At 45.8% G+C, this 21,623-nt stretch overlaps 3 protein-coding genes across 5 annotated transcripts in view; 1 reads left to right on the forward strand and 2 right to left on the reverse strand.

The window, feature by feature from the left end:
* PCDH12 (protocadherin 12) lies at positions 1-8,252 on the forward strand. Its single transcript, XM_083748383.1, has 4 exons — positions 1-4,317; positions 5,457-5,554; positions 6,403-6,515; positions 7,519-8,252. Exons 1-4 carry the CDS (start codon positions 1,618-1,620, stop codon positions 7,806-7,808), a joined length of 3,201 nt encoding a protein of 1,066 aa, XP_083604509.1. The 5' UTR covers positions 1-1,617; the 3' UTR covers positions 7,809-8,252.
* The window catches only part of PCDH1 (protocadherin 1), a gene marked incomplete at its 5' end in the record, with an annotated part of 192,240 nt that continues 176,329 nt past the window's right edge, over positions 5,713-21,623 (reverse strand). The window contains one exon of the transcript XR_014566651.1: positions 5,713-5,756. The remainder of the gene's footprint in view (positions 5,757-21,623) is intronic.
* DELE1 (DAP3 binding cell death enhancer 1) overlaps positions 8,201-21,623 on the reverse strand; it is a 20,762-nt gene continuing 7,339 nt past the window's right edge. For all 3 annotated transcript variants that reach the window (XM_083748467.1, XM_083748466.1, XM_083748465.1), the window contains exons 3-11: positions 20,876-20,951; positions 20,593-20,728; positions 20,223-20,363; positions 18,815-18,876; positions 13,463-13,556; positions 11,498-11,640; positions 10,038-10,199; positions 9,309-9,426; positions 8,201-9,194 (exon numbers count right to left, since the gene is read on the reverse strand). In XM_083748467.1, the coding sequence (XP_083604593.1) occupies positions 8,947-9,194; positions 9,309-9,426; positions 10,038-10,199; positions 11,498-11,640; positions 13,463-13,556; positions 18,815-18,876; positions 20,223-20,363; positions 20,593-20,728; positions 20,876-20,951 (1,180 nt within the window). In that variant the 3' untranslated portion in view covers positions 8,201-8,946. The remainder of the gene's footprint in view (positions 9,195-9,308; positions 9,427-10,037; positions 10,200-11,497; positions 11,641-13,462; positions 13,557-18,814; positions 18,877-20,222; positions 20,364-20,592; positions 20,729-20,875; positions 20,952-21,623) is intronic.

Below are 21,623 nucleotides of genomic sequence, written 5' to 3' on the forward strand. Positions count from 1 at the left end.
ATGGTCAGGGGTCCCTTTACCTTTACCCATCTGAAACCAAAGTGGCACAGTGGGTTTCAGATGTGATTTCCCCCCACCAGCTCTCCTACCCCACTGTAGGAGCTTTGGAGGGGATTGTGTATTTAAGTGGGAAGGTAAATGTGAGGGGCTAAGGGTTACAGTTCTTTTATTCCCTGACAAAGCAATCCTGAGACAATATATCTGGGAACTTGTATCTTCAGATGTGCTAAATAAGCTTTTTTTTGGTTTCCCCAACCCACCTCAAGAACCTTTTTGCTGGCAATCTTTTCAGCAAGATCTTCTAACAGAGAGCCACAGTCAGCGATTTAACTTAGTGATGTTAGCGCTCCCTCTGCTGCACAATCTTTATTAAGAACTGGATTCTTTAATCCAGACAAAATAATACTTGGTGGATAATGTTAACATGGTAACTGTGTTTGCTTACATGATTCACAATGTCTCTCCCTTTTGTTGACATTCCCGCCCACCTCCCGGTGCATAGGAACAGGCATATTTCCTTTTCTTGTTCCATATTTTCTCTGTAAAATGACAACGCAGTGTGGTGGTCCTTTTTAAACAAATAACAAAAACGGGAAGTAGGGACAACGCTGCTGCTTCCTCATGTGAAATTCCTTCTTTCCTCATCTCTTTCATAATCACGAACAGCTGTAGTTTCTCATATTGATGGACCTCGTGTCTTTGTAAAGGGTTTATATTTTGCAGTTTGCAACATCCGTTCTCAGTTTAAACAGTGTGCAGGAGGGTTAAGACATGATGGGACAGTCAGAGTGGTAGACAGTGTTCAAGAGAGAATAGGAGCAGGGGCAGCTGTAATCAGGGTACAATAAAATTTATTATTATGTTTTTATTGTAATTTTACTGGTGTTAGCCGCCCTGAGCCCAGCTCTAGCCGGGGAGGGTGGGGTATAAATAAAATGTATTATTATTATTATTATTTATTATTACATATGGGGAGAGGAAGTAGGGTTGTCCTTGCTGTCACATTTAGCAGGTGATAATAGTGATCTCCGTGCCACAAAACACTTCATCCTGTGGATTTTGGCAGGTCAGCCAACTGTTCACACTACACAAGAACACCTTGGGGAAGAGGGGGCAGATCCCTAGAATCTGATCCAAGCAGATCCATGTGTGCTGTTTGCTTTGGCATATCTAGGTTAGGTATAGGCTCATCATCACCACGCCCTAGATTTGTGCATTACCTTTGCTTTGGGATGTAGGCGAGACCACTCTTGTTCCCAGCTTCCTTGCAAATCCCACCTAGAGCTGGCCATTGTGCAGCTGGTCTACCTCCCCTTTCCTGTAGGTGGAGTTTCCATAGGAAATGGCCTTGGCAGGAAGCTGCAGGGCGAAGTCTGCATTTCTAGGGGGGCAGAATTCACGCTCTCTGCTCTTTCCAAGCCCCCAGCTCAGGGGGGGTTGAGCGCTAGCAAGAGAAGCAGTTGGACAATCGCTGGCATTATCTGGAGAGTCTGATTTTCCTGCAGCAAGAAAGGTGGAAATGGATCTTGCTTCTAAGGAAGGCTTTGTGTTCTTTTGGAGTCTTTAGGATAGTCAACTTTCAGACCAACCCCACGTACAGAGGGGTTGAAATTTGCAATGCCACCATTCAGAAGAATGTCCTTGGCGTTATGTGTTCCGATATTGTGCTCTTTTTTTCTGCTGATGGATTGTCAGGAGGTTTCTACATTCACCATGCAGTATCAGATTCTGGAGGAAGTACAGCCTGGGACTGTTCTGGGAAGGCTGTCGGAAGAAATTGGCCGGACCGAGGGCAGTTGGGGAACCTTTCAGCTGCTCCAGTCTTCTGCAGTGTTTCCGATACAGATGGACTCTCGAGACGGTTTGCTGAGCACCACAGGGAGGCTGAACAGGGAGCAGCTCTGCCACCACAGAGACCCGTGTGTCCTCTCATTAAGCGTTCTAGCGGCCCAATACTTCACCCTGATCCATGTGGAGATCCACGTCTTGGACATCAACGACAATGGGCCTCGGTTTCCTCAAGCGGCACTGGAACTAGAGATATCTGAAAGTGTATCCTTACAGACTCGAATCCCTTTGGGCCGAGCCCTGGACCCAGATGCTGGCTCTAATGCTTTCTGTTCCTACTTCTTGTCGCCCAGTGAGCACTTTGCCTTAGAGGTCACAGCCAGTTCTGACGGAACTCAGCAGGCAGAGCTGGTGGTCATTAAAGAAGTGGACCGGGAGCTCTACTCCTCGTTTGAGTTGGTCTTGACTGCAGTTGATCACGGAGTGCCCCCTAGATCTGGGACCGCTGTTGTGACTGTGCATGTGCTGGACTCCAATGATAACAGCCCCACGTTTGCCCAGGGTTCTGTGTCGGTGGAGATCAGGGAAGACGCTTTACCCGGGACTTTTCTGATCAACCTCACTGCCACTGATCCTGATCAAGGACCTAACGGAGAGATTGAATACTCCTTCAGCAAACATGTTTCTGAGGAGGTGCTAAGAACGTTTGCTGTGGAGCGTCACACTGGCAGCGTCCTTTTGCAGCAGTCACTGGATTATGAGAAGAACTCAGCCTATGAGTTGGAGCTGCAAGCCAGAGACCAGGGTGCCAACTCCATTCCAGCTCACTGCAAGCTCTTCATACGTGTTCTGGATGTCAATGACAATACGCCTGAGATCCAAGTCACCTGGGCAAAACAAGCAGCCGTATTATCAGAAGCTCAACCCCAGGGCAGCTTTGTTGCTCTAGTGACAGCATTTGACCCCGATTCAGGCCGTAATGGGCAGGTGGATTGTTACATCAGGCAAGGTGAAGAACACTTTGCTTTGAAAAGGTTCTCGCCTGGCAGCTACATGTTGCTTACAAATGCCCCCTTGGACAGGGAGAGCTGGACACAGCACCACCTGACCTTGCTGGTCCAGGACCGAGGGACCCCACTGCTGGCCATAACCAGACATTTCACTGTCCATGTCAGTGATGTCAACGACAACATGCCCTGCTTTGAAACAAACCATTACCATGTTTCCATTGCAGAGAACAGTGAGCCACCTTCCGTTTTAGTTATGGTCAGGGCCCAAGACGCAGACTCAGGCCTTAATGGGCAAGTTGTGTACAGAATCCCAGATCCACTAGTTCTAGAGTGGCTCACTATTGATGCCAGCACTGGGGAAATCAGGGCCCATGCGGCTTTTGATGCTGAGAAGATTACCAGCCTTGACTTCCTTGTAATAGCAGAAGATATGGGCCAGCCTCAGCTATCGGCCAACGTTTCCGTGACGGTCACTGTGCTTGATGTGAATGACAATTTCCCAGTGGTAATAAAGCCAGAGCTGGAAGGTGGCTGTGCAAGTGTCACTGCTCTTGTGGATCCTGACACTGGACATGTGCTGGTGCCCAAGGAAGAAGGGAGCTCCGAACTAGCCGCCTCGGTTAATGCACCCCTTCTGCTCACTATACTGGCAACCGATGCAGACTCTGGTCTGAATGGGACATTGCTCTACAGCATCCTGAGTGGCAATGAAGCCGGCATCTGTGTCCTTGATCCCCAGTCTGGGCAGCTTTATCTGAATGGTAGCAATGCTAGCAGCCTTTTGGGCAGGGAATGGGACCTGGTGATAGCTGTGAGTGACCGAGGCCCGGTGCCACTCTCCACCAGATTTCTGGTGAAGATCACATTCAAGAGGCATTGTGAGCGCATGCCTGATTCTTTCCCGGTGTCCCAGCCCCTCAGCCCCTCTGTGGTGACGGGAATCTGCCTTCTAGGGTTGCTTGCCATCTCTTTGGTAGGCTTGGGGTTGATTATGTCCCTGTGTAAAAGGGAGAAGCACGGCAGCATGGCATATAACTGTCGGGAAGCAGAGCAGGCTTACAGCCAACAGCAGCCGAAGAAACCCCCCAAACCCATCCACAAAGCAGACATCCATGTCGTGCCTGTACTGCGGCAGGAGGATACCCAGCAGCCCCCGGCTGAGATAGAGAATCCATCAGAAGCTGCCTGGCTTAAGGCCTTGGGGGTGCCATGCCACATGACCCCCACTCTGTACAGGACACTCAGGAACCAGAGAAATTCCAGCAGCCTTGCTGAGCAGGCTCCTTGCTATGCACAAAGGTTCAGAAGCCCCACCGCTCGGGATGTGCAGCCCACGGATAAAAAACTGCTCGACTCCATCTTCTGGCCTAAAGACCACTTGTTGGAAAAGGCGAAGGCAGGTCCAGAGGAGGCTCCTAGTCGCCAGCACATCTTGAGAAGCCTTGTGAGGCTTTCTCTGGCAGCTCTTGCTGAGCAAGGCCCCGGAGGACAACTAGCTATGGAATCTGCCCCCGTCCAGGTAAGAGACTTCAGGACGGGAATAGGGTGGGTTGTGGGAAAGGGGTAGGTACAAAAGAATAGGGATACAGTATATAGTAATCCATCTCTTGTGGGTGGTGATGCATAGTTGGCTATTGAAATAAATATAAATTATGCTTCCTTTTCAGATTCAAGTAATTTTGTTTTCAAAGTAGGCAAAGCTCCAGATGCCAACAAACGGATAGGCTTACTGAGGGCAGCTGATTTTCTTCTACTCTTTTTTGCCTAACCTTGTAAAACAGGTTCATCTATTAAATATGGCTGGTGGGGCAAGGAAAGAACAGGTCCTTCTGTTCTAGAAAGCCATGACAACTAGTCAGTAGGACCTTGGAGAATTGTATTTTTGCACCCGTTTCTGTGTTTTCTTTATCTGAGCAGTAAACACTTGTAAGAGAAGTAGCAGGATTGATTTCTACCCCTTTTATTTCAGCATTGCTTACAGGGCAGTCCTATGCAGGAGTTTTACTTGGAAGTTATGCCCCATGGTGTGTAACGGGGATTGCTCTGTATGATGCGTCTAGGATTTCAGCCTCAGATATGTCGCTCAAGTTTTACAAATCACTTTCCACAAAAGTCAGTCCAGGGGCAGCTTCTGTTTTGTAACTTCCTGCCACTGCACCTATAAACCTTTTAATTTGTGTAGTGACAAATCCCAGAGAGACAAGGGACGAAAGGAATTGGGAGCCCAGGCTTCAAAACACTTAGCTGTGGCACTGCATGGCTACATCTTTGAGCTGCCAGTGGTGGGCAAGCGGTGAGATTTAGTTCCTCCACTGTTCTATTCAGGGTTGCTAGATTTATAAGCAATGCCAACCTATGTAGGCTTGCAACTAGAGTGTGCATTAGAAATTACTCAGAGGAAACTGTCCAACTTGGCAAGTTCAGAATCATTCAAACCACTGTAACGCTGCAGCGGTTGTCAGCTTTGCATGATGGGTGGTAGCTGCTGTGAGTAAACAGAGATGCAGATAGACACAAATGGCCTGTTTTCTTGCAGAGAGGGGAAGAGCACTAGACATTATAAATAGCCCAAGCGGAGCACAGGGGAGTGGGGATATCCTGTTAGGAAACAGCTCTGGTCAGGATTGTATGCGGATACCGGCTCTTCCTGTCTTTCAGCAAATCTCGCAGTTGTTGTCTCTACTGCATCAGGGCCAAGTGCAGCCAAAGCCCAAAAACAGAGGGAACAAGTACACTGCCAAGAATGCTTCTTGCAGGTGAGTTTTGTGCACCTTATATGCCCAGCCTTGTAAAGCAGCTTTTCTCCTTCACTGGAAATGACTGGCCTATCTCTCATGTCCTAGAAACTTGTCTCCCTATCACAGGTGTTAGGTTTGCCCACTGTTTAATAGGTCTTGTACCTTTAAAGATAAGGGACATGGGTGGCGCTGTGGTCTAAACCACAGAGCATAGGCCTTGCTGATCAGAAGGTCAGTGGTTCGAATCCCTGAGACGGGGCGAGCTCCCGTTGCTCGGTCCCAGCTCCTGCCCACCTAGCAGTTTGAAAGCACGTCAAGTGCAAGTAGATAAATAGGTACCGCTCTGGCAGGAAGGTAAATGGCATTTCTGTGGTTGCTCTGGTTCACCAGAAGCAGCTGTCATGCTGGCCACATGAGCCGGAAGCTGTCTGCGGACAAATGCCAGCTCCCTCGGCCTATAGAGCGAGATGAGCGCGCAACCTGAGCCGTCCACAACTGGACCTAACGGTCAGGGGTACCTTTACCTTTACCTTTAAAGAACCAGGCACTTTTGCTGAGAGGAAGTCTTCAGTAGAGGTGTAGCCAGTTCCTACATTTTTTAAAAGAGTTGACTGATAATGTGCTGAATGTATAAAGAACTGAATGTCTAACGCTTCTTGTATAACGAAGGTTGTATAAGGCATAGTACTGTGGTTTTGTTTATTAACAGTTAATGCAAGTTCTCTTATCCACTGCTGCTGTTGGGTATATCCCCTTAGGCTTGTCACTGTGGGATCTCTGCGAAGCACAGGCTAAGCAGGACTATGGAAGGGGCAGTTTCTCCTGTGTTGGGTGAAGGCCCAATCACTGCTTCTCCTTTTCCACAGGAACCCCAATTCAAATGTTGAGGATCTCATCACCAAGGAGGGCAGCGGCTGTGAACATCATGACTGGGAGCTGCTGGGAAAGGAGCTAGGGAACCTACTGGACTGCCCATCTGGTGAGATACCATCACTCGTGTCTCCTCCGTCTCAGTGGTGCAGTCTCTGAAGCTGTATCCTAGCTGATCTTATCCTTTCACGGGCCTATCACGTAATGGCACACTAGGCATAGAAATGTTTCTGCCTTTAATTCCTGTTCCGTGATATGCTACCTATGCTACCCATATACTACATAGGAAAAGACACAGGAAGAGTAGTGCATTGCTGGGATCCACTTCCTAGTGATCAAGGTAGAATAACAGAATTTATATAAATTGGAAGGGACCCCTGCAGGTCATCTAGACCAACCCCCTGCAATGCAGGAATCCCAACTAAAGTATCTAGGACAGATGGCCATCCAACCTCCAAGGAATGAGGTAGACAGGCTTATCTATTTATTCAAAACACTCCCTTTTTCTCCAAGCTCAAGGTCCTCATCCTCTTCATTTAATCTCCACAACAAGCCTGTGAGGTAGGTTCAGCTGGGAGGCAGTGACTGGTTCAGGGTCACCCAGTGAGCTTCAGGGATTTGAACTCTGGTCTCCCAAGTCTCTGTCCATCACTCTAACCCAGGCATAGGCAAACCCCAGCCCTCCAGATGTTTGGGACTACAATTCCCATCATCCCTAGCTAACAGGACCAGTGGTCAGGGATGATGGGAATTGTAGTCCCAAACATCAGGATGACCGGAGTTTGCCTATGCCTGCTCTAACCACTATACCACACTTGCTCTCTGCATAAAATCCTGAGCACATAATTCATTCTGCTTCCGCTAGAAATGGAGAGGGCAGCAGTTAGGTCAACTGCTGATGAACAACAAAAATGTTATTGTGGTGTCCCCTCGACCCACAAAGCATTGGAAACATTAAGGGGTAGAAATTTGCTTTTGATTTTAAAATGAGTAATGAGATTAACAGGATGCAGAGTTCTGAAATCAGTACTCACATGAAATTACACGACTCATGTAGCCCCGAGTCTATCCTTATCAATGAAGCCTAATTTATTCTTTCGCCCACCCTGCAGGGCTGGATCTTGATCAGCTGAACGTGGAAGACCCAGCATGGATGGCGAGGCTGTCCTTTCCCATCTCTACTGACTACAAGGACAATATTGTCTCACCAGGGGCTGAACCGTCTCCACTGAGCGAGGAAACCACAGGCAGAGATGAACCTCACACTTTTGCAACCTTTGGCAAGGCAGCTGGGCACAAGCCAAACTCAGAAGAGTCCAGGCTCTCCAGTACCTTCTTCTCAGAGATGAATACACTTTTTGAGAAGATCTTGGCTCAGAAAGTCAGTCCCCAGGTCGACTGATGATTGGGGCTCTTGAGCAACTCTCAGAATGTAGCGAGCCCCAAGATCTGACTAGAGATGATGTGGGGGCTGAAACCGACAGTGCTTTGGGCAACAGAACTGGCAATTGCAGTAGCAAGGAGACCTTCACCTCTTCCAGAACAGCTACTAGCAGCCAGTCCTCTTTGTTCTTACCACATCCCTGCTGCAGGAAATCAGCATACCTCTATGGGACAATGAAAGGCAAACTGGAGCATAAGGCTCGCTGCCCCCCCCCCCACTATTTATTTTGAATTGAGTGGGAGCAGGAGCTAAGGTAAGGAAATGCTGCTTCTTGGTCAGGCACTGAGAGTCCAGCAGGTGCTGCTCACCTATTACCAAGCTTTTATACAACAATGAAATTTAGAAGCTGCTGCTTCAGTCCATTATTTATTTATAATAAAAATAAAACTCTCAGGAACCAAATTCTGTTCTTTGAATTATTCAGTCTACCTCCCAAACTCCACTTCCTGTTTTTATTCTATTGCATTAAAATTTCCTTCCCATTAGAAAGAAGGTCCTTTCACTCCCTTAAGATTCTGAAACGTGGCTAAAAATCTCCTTTCCTTTCTGAAATGCAGGGGAGAACCAGCAGAATTCCTTGTGCAATTAACAAATTCAGTAACTCAAATCTTTTAGAGGAAGAAGACTAGGGCAGACTCCTTCCCCAATTTCTGTAAGACGTTTCTGACTACAGTGTGAAATCGCCTGCCTGATTTGCAGAAACCATTTATGATTGTATCCCCTTTTTACATGGGATGTGCAAGTCCACATCTGCTTAACTTCAGCACCAAGTGCTTCAAGACTTGGCCCTCAAAACTGCAGTCTATAGGCTCCCCATGTTCATTTTGCGGATGCAACATTTGCTTCTATGGTGCAAGGGTCACTTAGCAGGAGCCCTGTATCCTGACTCCATTCATAATCAGATGCTGTCTAGATGGATAGCCTCCACTGTATCATTCTTTATGCTGCGGGCAAACTGTCAAATAAGAAGTTATACATTTAGGAAGAGACGGAAACAGGTGCCGGCTATGCCCATGTGATTTGCCTCTTAAAAGGATCACTGTGCCAGCCAGTAACACAGCCACCATCTAAAGCAGAAAGTTTCTCATTAGCCATGTTATCCAACTGCTACTCCTGAAGACCACGCTAAGGACTCTAGCTTGAGGTTATCTGGGAAAGCTGTGGTAGGCATGCAGTTTGCAGAGCTATTTGCTGCATCTCTAAGGCTTCCTGTGCTCCAGGAGTGAAGCAGGCCAAAAGCTGGCTGACCAAAGTGAGAAGCCGGCAGCTGATCCAGGAGCTGAAGGCAAGGGCTGGATGAAGAGGTTTTTGCTGCCAGTGGTGTCTGGTCCCAGATCTGTGTAGCTAAGTGAGAGAGAATATCACATAATTATCACAACAGCAGTAGCCAACATTTCATTCATTCTCCAGTAAGCACCATTTCCACACCATTCTGCCTCCCCCCCCCCAACTCAGTACCTGCTATCTCCTCCTGTGCCATTACTTTGATTCTCTCCTGTGCAGCCTTGGAGCTGGCAGCTGTTGCTTCCTGGTAACGCTGTCTTGCTGTTGGTGAGTTCTGGGAGACTCCAGTGCCCTTTTCATAGCAAACACACAAATGAAAGCTGCTTGAGGAATCCTATATGCAAGTACATGTGTATAAAGAGCATTAATCATCCACTCCAATGCACCTGAAATGCAGTATATTATTATTTTAGAACCATCCAATTCAAGGCAAAAGACCATGCTTAAGCTGTAAACACTGCCCTGGGCCTTTCCACATGCACTGCCTTTTAAAAAACTGCAAATTCTCCAAAGCCAGATCTATCACTATGCATAATTAAAAAGAAAAACCAGCTGCCAAGGCTTATGTTCACTTTAAAAATACCTAGATTGTGGCAGATACTGGGGCTGCCATTTGTTTTAGTGAACTGAAGAATAGCTATCAAAGAACAAAGAAAGCCTAGCAAAAACAGAGGCATAGCAGCTCAAGGATCTTGTGTTTGTGGCCAGATGGAAAGCAAGAGGAGTGGATAGTTGCACAGCCTGCAGTAAAATGCCTTGACAGAGCGAGGTGAGCACCTCTTCACCTAAGCATGCCAAACTGCTAAATTGTAAAGAGCAAAAGAAAGGGATTCCCATGTCACCCATGAACAGCCTACTTCTACTTCTGAACAGTACGCCATAACTCTCCAAGCTGATGTTCACCTTTGTCAGCCCAGCAGCAGTGCCTTCGTCCAACAAACCCACAGCTTCCTGCACATTTTCCTTCTTGTCTGCTCTTGGGCAGTGGCGGAGGAGACACTGAGTGTAGCGGTGCTGGGCCATGGGGTGTCCCTGGCGAGCAGCCTGCTGGTAGTAGAAGACTGCCTAGAACAGAGAACAGGGACACTACTACACATCCTATAAACTGTGCTCCTGCCAGACAAGCAAGTGTTCCTCCCTGCTGCATGATTGGCAAGGTAGTGGTCTGGCATGTTAGCCCCAACCCCACTGCAAGGAAGAACGACTACAAAGTGGAATACCTGCCTGGGGGAGGAGGGGGCAGCAGCTGGAGACTCCTTCGGACAGCTCTGATATCTTTCTCTCTCTTGCTGAATGTTTTAGCTCTCTTGAGTGAAAACATTGGCTCCTTACAGGGTAGCTTTTGACTAAGCTGCAGGCACCAGTTGAATAATGCAACTGGAGGCTCTTCTATAATGTGGACATTAAGTACCTCTACTGAGGTTCTCTTTGAGGGTCGGCATAATGGAAGATTCTTCGTAACTGAATAAATGAGTTTCTCTTGTACTGGAACACTTGGAAAAGGCGCAGCTTGGAGGACCGATATTTCCTGCCTAGAGCCTGACCCCCCTTTGAGCAAGGACTCAAAAACAAAGGAAGCTCAGGCAGCCTGGAGGAAGAGATGAACTGGGTCACTGCTGCAAATGGAGTGGCTGCCCCCTACCCCCACCTCCACTGGGAGCCAGTGTGGTGTAGTGGTTAAGAGCGGTAGTCTCCTAATCTGGTGAACCAGGTTCGCGTCCCCGCTCCTCCACATGCAGCTGCTTGGTGACCTTGGGCCAGTCACACTTCTCTGAAGTCTCTCAGCCCCACTCACCTCACAGAGTGTTTGTTGTGGGGGAGGAAGGGAAAGGAGACTGTTAGCCGCTTTGAGACTCCTGAAGGGGAGTGAAAGGCGGGATATCAAATCCAAACTCTTCTTCTTCTTCCTCCATCGTTATGGCAAATGCTCCACTCTAGCCTGCTGTTGCACATAAAGCTGTTTTGTTGCTAGTTTCTTATAACAGTGAGTGTTACAGGGATAGCCATGCTCTCTTGGGATCAGCTGGGAAGACTATCTGGGAAAATCTGAGAAAGGGACACAGGAAGCTGCCTTATACTGAGACCATCCACCTGAGCATTCCCTACAATGACCGGAAGCTGCATTCAGGGGTTTCAGGCAGGGAGCATTCCCAGCCCTACCTGAAGATGCTGGGGATTGACTCTGGGAACTTTCACATACAAATCCAGTGTGTGTGATGAACTGCAGCAAGTATCCCACTGCAGGTCTCTGGGTTAAAGCTTGTGACTCAGAAAGAGAAACACATAAAGTTGCCCCAACACTCTCCTTCCCTCTTGTGCACAGCAGCAACACACAGGCCAAGAAACAAATGGGAATAGAGGACCTTGGCCACATTCTTCTTGGTGCCTCTTCCGTGTTCGTAGCACAATCCCACATTAAACTGGGCTTTGCTGTGGTTCTGATCTGCAGCCAGCTTGAAACAGGAAAAGGCCGTTTTCCACTGCTTGCCATGCATGTTCTCAAGCCCTGGGGAAATAATGTAAAAACAGTGTTCCAAATTCTAACCTGAGATGGTGATTGCACCTATTATCAAAGAGAGAATACCCTCAGGAGGACACTTATGCTTCAAACTATTCGCTAATTCAGAGGCTATCCTGCAGTGAAGATGAGGCAGCCAGTGGCAATTCAATATAAAATGTACTGATTCCAGTACCTCCTGTTATGCACCTTCAAATTCATTTTCAGACAAGTTCCCACTGAACTACACTACATCCAGCAAGTCCTACTATCTCTGTTTTACAGCTAAAAACACAGATAGCAAAGTCTTCCTTTAATCTTATTTAACTAGGCAGGACATGACAATAGTGAAATAGGATGCTGTTGCAAAAAAAGCACTCTGGTGAAAAAATGTTCAAATGCACCACACTCTCACCTACTTATCTAGTCATCACGGGATGAATGCTTTTTCTTACTTAAATGGGAAATATTTCACATGTCATTTCATGTACCCAGGCACACATGGAAAGAAACTACCTTAAAGCACAGCTCCTATGAAGCTCTTTCGTATGAAGTCACACCTTTGGTACATCTAGGTTCGGCATCTACTCTCAACAACAGCAGTTTTCATTGAAAGAACACCCCCCCCCCAATGCCTTCTAACTTGAGACCCTTTGAAAATGTAGGTTGCTGAGGAATGAACCTGAGACTTTCTAGATTCAACACATGCTCTCTATCATTGCCACAAACCATTGAGCCGTGATGGGGAACCTTTTTCCCAGGTCTTCCCTACCCCCCCATGGCCACCCATCTGGCACTGCACACAAAAATGGCCATGACTGAATCCAAAGTGCACAAATTATACCGCCCCCCCACGGACAGAGTGCGAAAAATTATTAATTATTATTTCCACTCTTATAAATCAATTTCTCCCTCAAGATAGTGCAATTAATTCATTTCATCCAATTAATTCATTTCCCCCCTCAAGACAGTGCAAATCACATTATTAATTCTTCCATCTCCTCTTCCCCGCCACCCCTCCCCACAAAAGAAAAAACTCTATAAAGATTTATAAATCATGGTTTTAATTAATTAATTCCCTCCCCAGCCCACCCCAGCATGTTAACTGTCTTTGTTATTATTTCAAGCTCCCACTGTATTTTAAGACTCATCAGAAGGATTTTTGAGTTTCTCCCTGCTGCTGTGATGCTCAGGGCTCATTCACACTTCTTTCTGTGCTGTACTTCCTAGACGAAGGTCTGTGCTTTAAAGTGCCAGGGCTGAGCACTCCCCCTCCCCCCCAGTGCTTTTCCTGCGGAAACCTGCTCTTTTAACGCTGAAGCGGAACAAATGGCAATTCTGAGTTTTCTGCGGATTGCTGTTTGCTCTGATTCAGCGGTTAAGGGTGGGTTTTCATGGGGAAAATACTGGAGCGGGGGGAGGTGTATACAAGATAACTGGCTTATACAAAGTTAGACTGGGTCATCCAAGAGAATGGAGCAAGCTAAGGTGATTTAACCAAAAACCAAGGAAAGGTTTAGCCATATGAAAAGGGGGGCAAAGAGGGCGTTTTTGCTGCATCCCAGAACAAACAGCTCTGCTCTCCCAGCAAATGTTACAAGATAAATCTATGCAGAATACTTAGGGGGCTGAGTAAACTGCATAAAACTGAAAGGAAAGGGACCTACAGAACGCTGTGCTAGAGAAGTCCTTTCTCTGGGCCTGAGTCATTGCCCTTTTTAACATAAGTGAGTGGTTTAAACCTCTAGTATCTCTGTCAGGTCTATGACACAGTTGAAGACAGAAGCCCCTGCCTGACGAAGACTGGATAAGTAACTCTACAAGCTGTTACCAAGGATGTTTGATGCCACGGAAATGCTGGCTTGAAACACCTGGTGCACTTGAGAAGCAGCTTCACCAACAGATGACTCCTCTTCCAGATTACCCTGCACAGGAGAGGCAAAAATGAAAAACGTGTATAGGTTGCCCATCTGTGGACAATCCTCTCTTTGCTCTAGCTTTCATATTACAGGCATCTTCCCCACCTACATGCGTTTGAGAAAGGAGGTTTGGAAGAAATGATTTGTGATGGAGTTTGGTGGATTTGGGGCAGAGTTTGGCTTTTTAGATGGTGCTCCCCATTATATGCAATTTCACATATAGGAAATCCGCATTTTGTGCGGGCGTTATGTTCCAAACCTGCACATTCCGCCCCTTCTGTGACATCTTTATGGTGTTTTGGGGCTAGTTCCAGGTTCTGTACCAAAGAAATGCTCATACGGTGTGGCAATCCTACAGTCACCAGACATTTGGAGTGAGAATTAAAAGACTGTCTTTTCCTAATGGCTCTTAACCGAAGGATCACGAAAATAAGAGAGGAAGAAGTGGATGGTTTTCTGGAGCAACTGCGGGAATTTGCAAGTGGACAGATAAAAACTATTTCATTCTCCCACTTGTGTTGAACACAAAGTCTGATTTCCTACCACTGCTGAGAATATCGAGATTAATATACTACAACCATATCCTCCAGCAGGAGACTGGACAGGCGGAGTCATTTCCTGAAGTGTAGACTTGTTACTGGGCTTTGGGAAACTGCTGGTCAGAATGCTGCCATAGCAGTGACCCCGCAGTTCAGAGGTGCGAACTGACAAATGTCACAAGTGGCTGTCCTGGCATTTTCACACTGCTTTTGACTGCAGACCTTGGTGACATGAAATATGCTAGCCTGGCTGTGAATTTGGTACTCTTTACAAATAAAATAATATACCAACTCCATGTGAATAGGCCCCAGCTGAAAAGAGGGAACTCAAAACTCAACAGAAAGATAGTGTAAGAGATCAGTTCAAAATATCCAAAATTGCCATTATTCTTTCTTTCAATTGAAAATTTAGATACATTCAGATGTATCTCATGACATATGGCCGCACTTTTAATGGCTACATGCCAAAGCTCAAAATGATGCATTTTAAATCATATTCTCCATCTCTTCAGAACAGATTCCTTCTTTATCATGTTACATGTTTGTTGCACAATTATTGTAGAACAGAACTGTATTGCTTACACACATAAACTGTACTACTTTTCTAGAATGCATGCTAAATTTGCAGTAGTAGAAGAAAATGCTCTTGGAGTTTGCTTCAGAACTGAATTGTGGTGCTATCCACACACAACTGTGTGAGTTGCATGTCTGTGCGTTACTGACCTACATTTAAACAAATGTCCCTTTCTTGTAAGTCTTGATCAAACTAATTTTGCAACTGTGGTGTTTAGTCAAGATTCCCTGGAGGAATTTCCCTCAAAGATTCTTGGGAACTATAGTTCATTAAGGGTGCTGAGAGTTGCTAGGAGACTTCTATTCCCCTCACGGTGGTTCATCAATCCCTCTTCCCAGGGGTGTTCTAACAGCTCTTATGTCACTGATTATACCATGTCCACTGATTATACTACATCCATTGGATCTACTAAGAGAAGACTTGGAACACGTCAAAGAAATAAGGCGATGGGGGGGGAGGGAAACCTCTCCCCAAGCCCTGGAAAACCACATTAGTGGGGAGATGGTCCAGGCAGTTCCACCGTTAACGCTATTCTTTTCTCTTTCAGCCTGATAGCTGTGGCACTCATGACTTACTGGCACTCAAGACTTTACATGCAGCTATAGCAAGAGCAGGTGGCGCTGTGGGTTAAAGCCTCAGCGCCTAGGACTTGCCGATCGAAAGGTCGGCGGTTCGAATCCCTGCGGCGGGGTGCGCTCCCGCTGCTCGGTCCCAGCGCCTGCCAACCTAGCAGTTCGAAAGCACCTCCAGGTGCAAGTAGATAAATAGGGACCGCTTACCAGCGGGAAGGTAAACGGCGTTTCCGTGTGCGGCTCTGGCTCGCCAGAGCAGCGATGTCACGCTGGCCACGTGACCCGGAAGTGTCTCCGGACAGCGCTGGCCCCTGGCCTCTTGAGTGAGATGGGCGCACAACCCTAGAGTCTGTCAAGACTGGCCCGTACGGGCAGGGGTACCTTTACCTTTACCTTTACCTTTACCTATAGCAAGAGCAGCTCTGCTTGATCACAGGGTTCACTGAGTCCAGCCTCTCTCAATCTGGTACTAGTAATGAACATTTGGATAATCTCTTATCATCAGATACAACATAGTCATTTGGGGTACATTTCACTTCCTGTCAGATGTTTAGAGGGCTTTTTAGGTGAAGTATACACAATGATTTTTTGCCCTCTGAACTCTTCAGTATATCCCTTATTTCTTGACATTAAAGTCAACACTTTAAAAGAAGATTTCAGAAAGTTCAGAAAGTTAGCACATGCTAATTTTACTGAAGCCAAGTAAGTGTTTTATTTTTTCAGCGAATCTTTAGCAAATCTACGGTGTCAGCAATTTCAGTACTGGAATGATTTGGTGCCATCAGATGGCAGAAGAATATATTACAGGATACTCTTCATTTTGTCTCCTTTGGCAATCTTCACAGAACTCTAGCCCAATGGTTGCCATCAATTTGATTTGAATTAATTTTATAATGAAATGATTTTAGAATGTTGTATTATTTTATTGTTGTTAGCCGCCCTGAGCCCGGCTTTGGCTGGGGAGGGCAGGATATATATAAATAAATAAATCATCATCATCATCATCATCAGGATTAAGAGGCAGGAAGGACTATTGCCAGAAAGCAAGATGGGTTAGTCCTTCCTTATGGAAAATTTAAAATGCTTTTGTATCAGAAGCTATAAAGCCTGGCTTGATAATAATACAAAAGATGTGAATGCAGCTCTCTGGCATGAAAAGTGCGCTTCCAGATTTGGATTCAGAAATTACCCACCCGTCCCTGGCTCCTGTGAGCACCGGTGGAGTGCGGGTGAGCACTTGTCCCCATTCCACCCTGCCCTGCCCCCATTCCACCCTTTTAGTGAATTGTTTAGAGACTTTTGGGGTCACTTCCAGGTTTGGCATCATTCACATGTGCATGATTGTGCATCATTCAGACACGTGTGAATTGGTCATTGCCCGTATTTTCCCTTTGTATTGTATTTTGAGTGCAACATGTTGCAGGAAATAATGATGATGATGATGATGATGATGATGATGATAATAATAATAAAATAGTAATAATAGTAATAATGACAACAACCTGAATTCAAGAGTACACAGCCACAGCACTGTGTGAGCTCTTGCCCCAGCCTTACTCTCTTTGCCTCTTTCATCAATCCAAACTTCTACAGTCATGATTAAAATGCATCTTGTATCTTTAAACATGATTTTAGTAAATCTGGAAATCCTAGTAAATATAGGCACGAGGCGGAAAATTCCCAAACCGTGTGTCTCAGGCCTGAACAACCTGGCAGACACAGCAAGGCTGTTGTTTAAAGTTCACTATCCAGTTCCATCCCCAATCTGGGTTGTGACACTATCATTTCCCCAAGTCTCTGTTTTTCAGGCCGCATCTACTGGATACCACTTAGCTGGGACACCACCACTCTCTGTTAGCTATTCTCCTTACCTGGACAAACCTACTTCCTGCTATTACCATATAGCTTCTTCTATCTGTACAGCCATGTGAGCTTTCCATCTTCTTATCAGATACCACTTGGTCTTCTCTGTCCCGCTTTTTTAAAGGCTTCTGTCTCTTTCACCTATCCTTCCCTTGGGTTCCTATATCTCATCACACTAACTCAGGCTTCCTCAAACTTGGCCCTCCAGATGTTTTTGGCCTACAACTCCCATGATCCCTAGCTAGCAGGACCAGTGATCAGGGATAATGGGAACTGTAGTCTCAAAAACATCTGGAGGGCTGAGTTTGAGGAAGCCTGCACTATCTACTCAGCCTCCTTCTGAGGCTCTGCTCCATTCTGAACCTCTCCTCACTGTTCCTGGGCAGCCTTCTGCAATGTGATGCCCTTCACAGGTTTTAGACTAAAACTTTTAGACTAAAACATAATCTTGGACCATGGGCCATGCTGGCTGGGGCTGATGGACACTGAAGTCCAAACCATCTGGAGAGTGCCAGAATGGGGAAGGCATAGGAATTTAATCCCAGCCAGAATTGGTATTTTCTTCTTCTTTCACAGAAGCTGGAGAACATTCTGTTGCTAGCAGTTTTATCCCCTGAACAGTTGGAACATGCACATTTTGCGACATCAACCAACTGCTGTCAGATGAGTCAACCCAAAATCTTTAAACACTTTTTATGTCAATGTACAGTGGTGCCTCGCAAGACGAAATTAATCCGTTCTGCGATTTTCTTCGTCTAGCGGTTTTTTCGTCTTGCGAAGCAAGCCCATTGACAGCTTAGCGGATTAGCGCTATTAGCAGTCTAGCGGCTTTTAGCGATCAGCTGAGAAGTGGCTTATCAGCGGAACAGCTGATAAGCGGCTTAGCGCTTAGGGAAAGGGCGGAAAAAAGCAGAAAAAAAACACGGGAACTCGCAAGATTTTTTCGTCTTGCGAAGCAACCCCATAGAGAAATTCGTTTAGCCAAGCGCCTCCAAAAACGGAAAACCCTTTCGTCTAGCGGGTTTTTCGTCTTGCAAGGCGTTCGTCTTGCGGGGCACCACTGTATACAGTTTGTCAATGTATACATTAAGTGAGCTGTCTTGCTAGAACCTCAATGTTTGGCAGATTTCAAGAGACAACGTATACCTGCAAATTCTGAGTAACAGAAGGAAACATGGATGATACCACTTCAGTAAACAAACCAAGATTCTTCACCTGGGGTGGTGCTAGTGATCATGGCCCAAGACTGTGGTGCCTTATAGCAGTGTTTCCCAACCTTGTGCCTCCAGATGTTTTTGGCCTACAACTCCCATCATCCCTAGCTAGCAAGACCAGTGGTCAGGGATGATGGGAGTTGTAGGCCAAAAACATCTGGAGGCACAAGGTTGGGAAACACTGCCTTATAGCTTAATCTACGTAGGCATATCCATTTCTTACTCTCATTGTGCAATCATGTCAAGGTAGGGGTTCCAAAGCAAACATTAAAATATGTGCCTTTGCTTCTACCCTGAATTTAGTTGGTCTCAAAGCTATCACGGATGTCCCTGATACCAAATGCACATGTAATCCACATGATACTAATACGGCAAGTGGTATCAAGGTTATGCAGAGTGTTCACGCTTTTGAAAAATTAAAGACTCTTCCCCAACCCATTATCTCATACTTCAGAAATTCTGAGCTAAATGCCAAGTCCTAGAAAAAGAAAAGAGGCATTACCTGCAAGCGTAATAGGGACGAGTCTGGTTCAGAACTTGTGCTGGATAGGAAGAGGATGTCCCCTGCAAAAAAACCAAAAAAGGTAAGGCAGTGACAGTCTGGGCCTCAACACAGAGTTGCCTTCCCTGCCATACTCCTGGTTGCACAGATCTGGAAGTTGCAGCTTCTTTCCTACTCTTCTGTTAAATCAGCAATATTTTGTGATATGCCTTACAGCGGACAGCTCTCTTCTATTTCCGTTCAACTAACTTTTACTCAGAGTAAACCCACTGAAATTAACAGGTTTAACTCAACCTTATCCATGAATTTAAACGGGTCTATTCTGACTCAACAGTCACCCTGCCCATCTTTGAGAACTCAGTCAAATAAATAATTTGGCCAGAGCCGTTCTTTGCACAGCATGGGTAGCAACCTGTGGCACAGATCACAAAAGTGGAATAAGGACCAAGAATCTGTGACACATTTGGACAGAAGCAGGGGAACCCAGTCAGGTACAGCACTATACCTAGGCCTATACTGCTGCCTGTCTCCACAAAAGCTCACCAGACTGGGATGAAACCTGTGGTTAATAAGGGGGTTCCTTATTAGCAGTTGTGCCTCCACATTATTAATGTGCCTCCACATTACCTTAGTGTAAGAACATGTGCTTTGCATATAGCAGTCCCAGGTTCAACCCCTGGATCTTAGAGGAGGGCTGGGAATTGCTATTGCAGGAACCTTGGAAAACAGTTGCCACCTGGAGTAGACAGTGCAGGGCTAAATGGCTTGAATCAGTAAGGCAACTTCATAGAAACAGGACTTCTCTCACATTAGCCACAAGGCTATTGTACAGCTATACCCACTCTCTCTACTGGATTGTAGAGATTCTGTAATGACCCAAATACCTGTTGATTACAAGAACCCCATTCCCATTCCCATTCACCTATGGCCAGAAGGTAATTAATGTAAACAATTTTTCTTCTTAAATTGCAGCTATTTGGGTTACTAATAATTTATTGATGACTATATTGCTCATCAATTTGTTTCGACAAGACTTTAAACTTCCTCTTTTTATAGACGTTTTTAAGTCCCACTTTCTCCTTTCATTAAAAGTATGAAAATAAGGGTGATATATTCATTCAAACCTGTCTTCTCCATTATTTAGCAACCCAAATAAATCAAATGCTTTTGAAACACAAGGTGCTTGACTGGAAAGTTCCATAAAGCAGCTACTGATTAGAAAGTCCACAAGTGAATCTCCTGTTTAACCAGAGACATCTCAGGCAACCATGTCCCAAGCCAAATTCTCTCCAGGCTTCTGCCTCAGAACAGGCTGCTTGCACGACCTGATTTGCCTGTCCTCGTTTGCAGCTGGCCACTACCCCATGCATTCTGATGTGCCTTTGCATTCTAAAATCAAGATCTGTACCTGTTTCTGAAACATATTGATATTGTTTTGGCTGTGAAGTTTTGCTAGATGGATTCTTTGGTGCATAGCTGGAGTCGTCTCCCACGAAGAAATGTTGTTCCTCTTTCTCACTGGAGCAAGCAGAAGGGGCTGTGGGAGGGACTGAAGGAGAGAAAACATATTAAAAGTACATAGGATGCTGTCTCAATCCCTATTTTACAAAGACAGATCTTCAAACATCTAGGAGTCTTTACAATTCTGATACAGTTTTACTGCTGGAGTTTCAAGTGCAGTACATATAGCTGAAGTGTGGGTGTGGGTGTGCGCGCAGTGTATTCTTCCCAGCACATGATGCTCTAGACTCATTTGTGCCGTTCCCTAGCAGGCTTACCTGAATGTTGACTTTGGGGCAAAACAGCAAGATGACCCTCCAATTGGTAAAACCCAACATCTCCTCCACCTGGTTGCACAGAGCTCAGCCTTCGAACATGCTTCACCAACTCCACAGCAAGAACAGCCAATGCACTCTAACAAAGGAGAGCAAGGGTTAGGGACTATCAGAACAGCTTTGTTAAAGGCTATATACAACTGTTCCTATTATAAAGGCACCCTGGCTTCTGCCCCTCCAAAGCGACCATTCTCTTCTACCATGCAATCATCTCAGGCCTACTTACCAAGGTGAAGGATGTGCAGTGATGCAAGAGGTTCCCACATCCACAACTTCTGTGCTGCTGGTGCCTACCATGCCGGCTTCAGAAAGAAGGACAAGAAAAGAAAACGGATATGGAAACCAGAAATAAGCTTGCATTTAATTCAGCCTGCACCAAAGCTTTGGAGAAAAGGCTATGTGTGACCTACTCCACAATCTACACTCTTGCGGATGGGGTTACTTGCCACTCAGTTTTCATATTAATATTCATCTGTGTTTTTCCTGTATGTAAGCAGGGTTAGAAAAGTTAACTGAACAATTTTCTTTTCCCCCTATGAACTATTCACCCCAAACATATTTAGCTTAAATTTAGTGTTAGGTGGATGCAGAACTATAGCACTGGAATCTCTGGGCAAGTGTCCAAAGTATAGTGACCTTTGAGTCGAGGACATGGTTCATCTGTGAACTTGTGTAAGCCTGATGCTGGTTGTGTTCTCCCTCTCCAGCATGGATGTAATTCAAGCTGGAGCAAAATGGAGATTTCTAGAGGATGATGAAAAATATTTTTAATTTTAGATTGCAATTCTGTACTCATGATCTGCTGGATATGGTAGAAACCTCTTTCTGCCCCCCTGACATGGCAGTAGATGATGAGATACACTTTAAATAAATAATTTACCAGTATTTTTAAAAACTCGGTAGAGAGAAGAACAAAACAAAAAAACTCTGCCCACCTCTACGCCTCAAGCCACCCTCATGATGCAGTAAAATAT

This window comes from Podarcis gaigeae (genome assembly GCF_964106915.1).
Source record: "Podarcis gaigeae genome assembly, chromosome: 7".
NCBI classification, from domain to species: Eukaryota; Metazoa; Chordata; class Lepidosauria; order Squamata; family Lacertidae; genus Podarcis; species Podarcis gaigeae.

Coding starts and splice junctions, on each gene's coding strand:
- PCDH12 (XM_083748383.1), top strand. CDS start 1,618: ATGCCACCATTCAGAAGAATGTCCTTGGCGTTATGTGTTCCGATATTG. Junction 5,555..6,402: donor GCCAAGAATGCTTCTTGCAG/GTGAGTTTTGTG, acceptor CCTTTTCCACAG/GAACCCCAATTCAAATGTTG. Junction 6,516..7,518: donor CCTACTGGACTGCCCATCTG/GTGAGATACCAT, acceptor CCCACCCTGCAG/GGCTGGATCTTGATCAGCTG.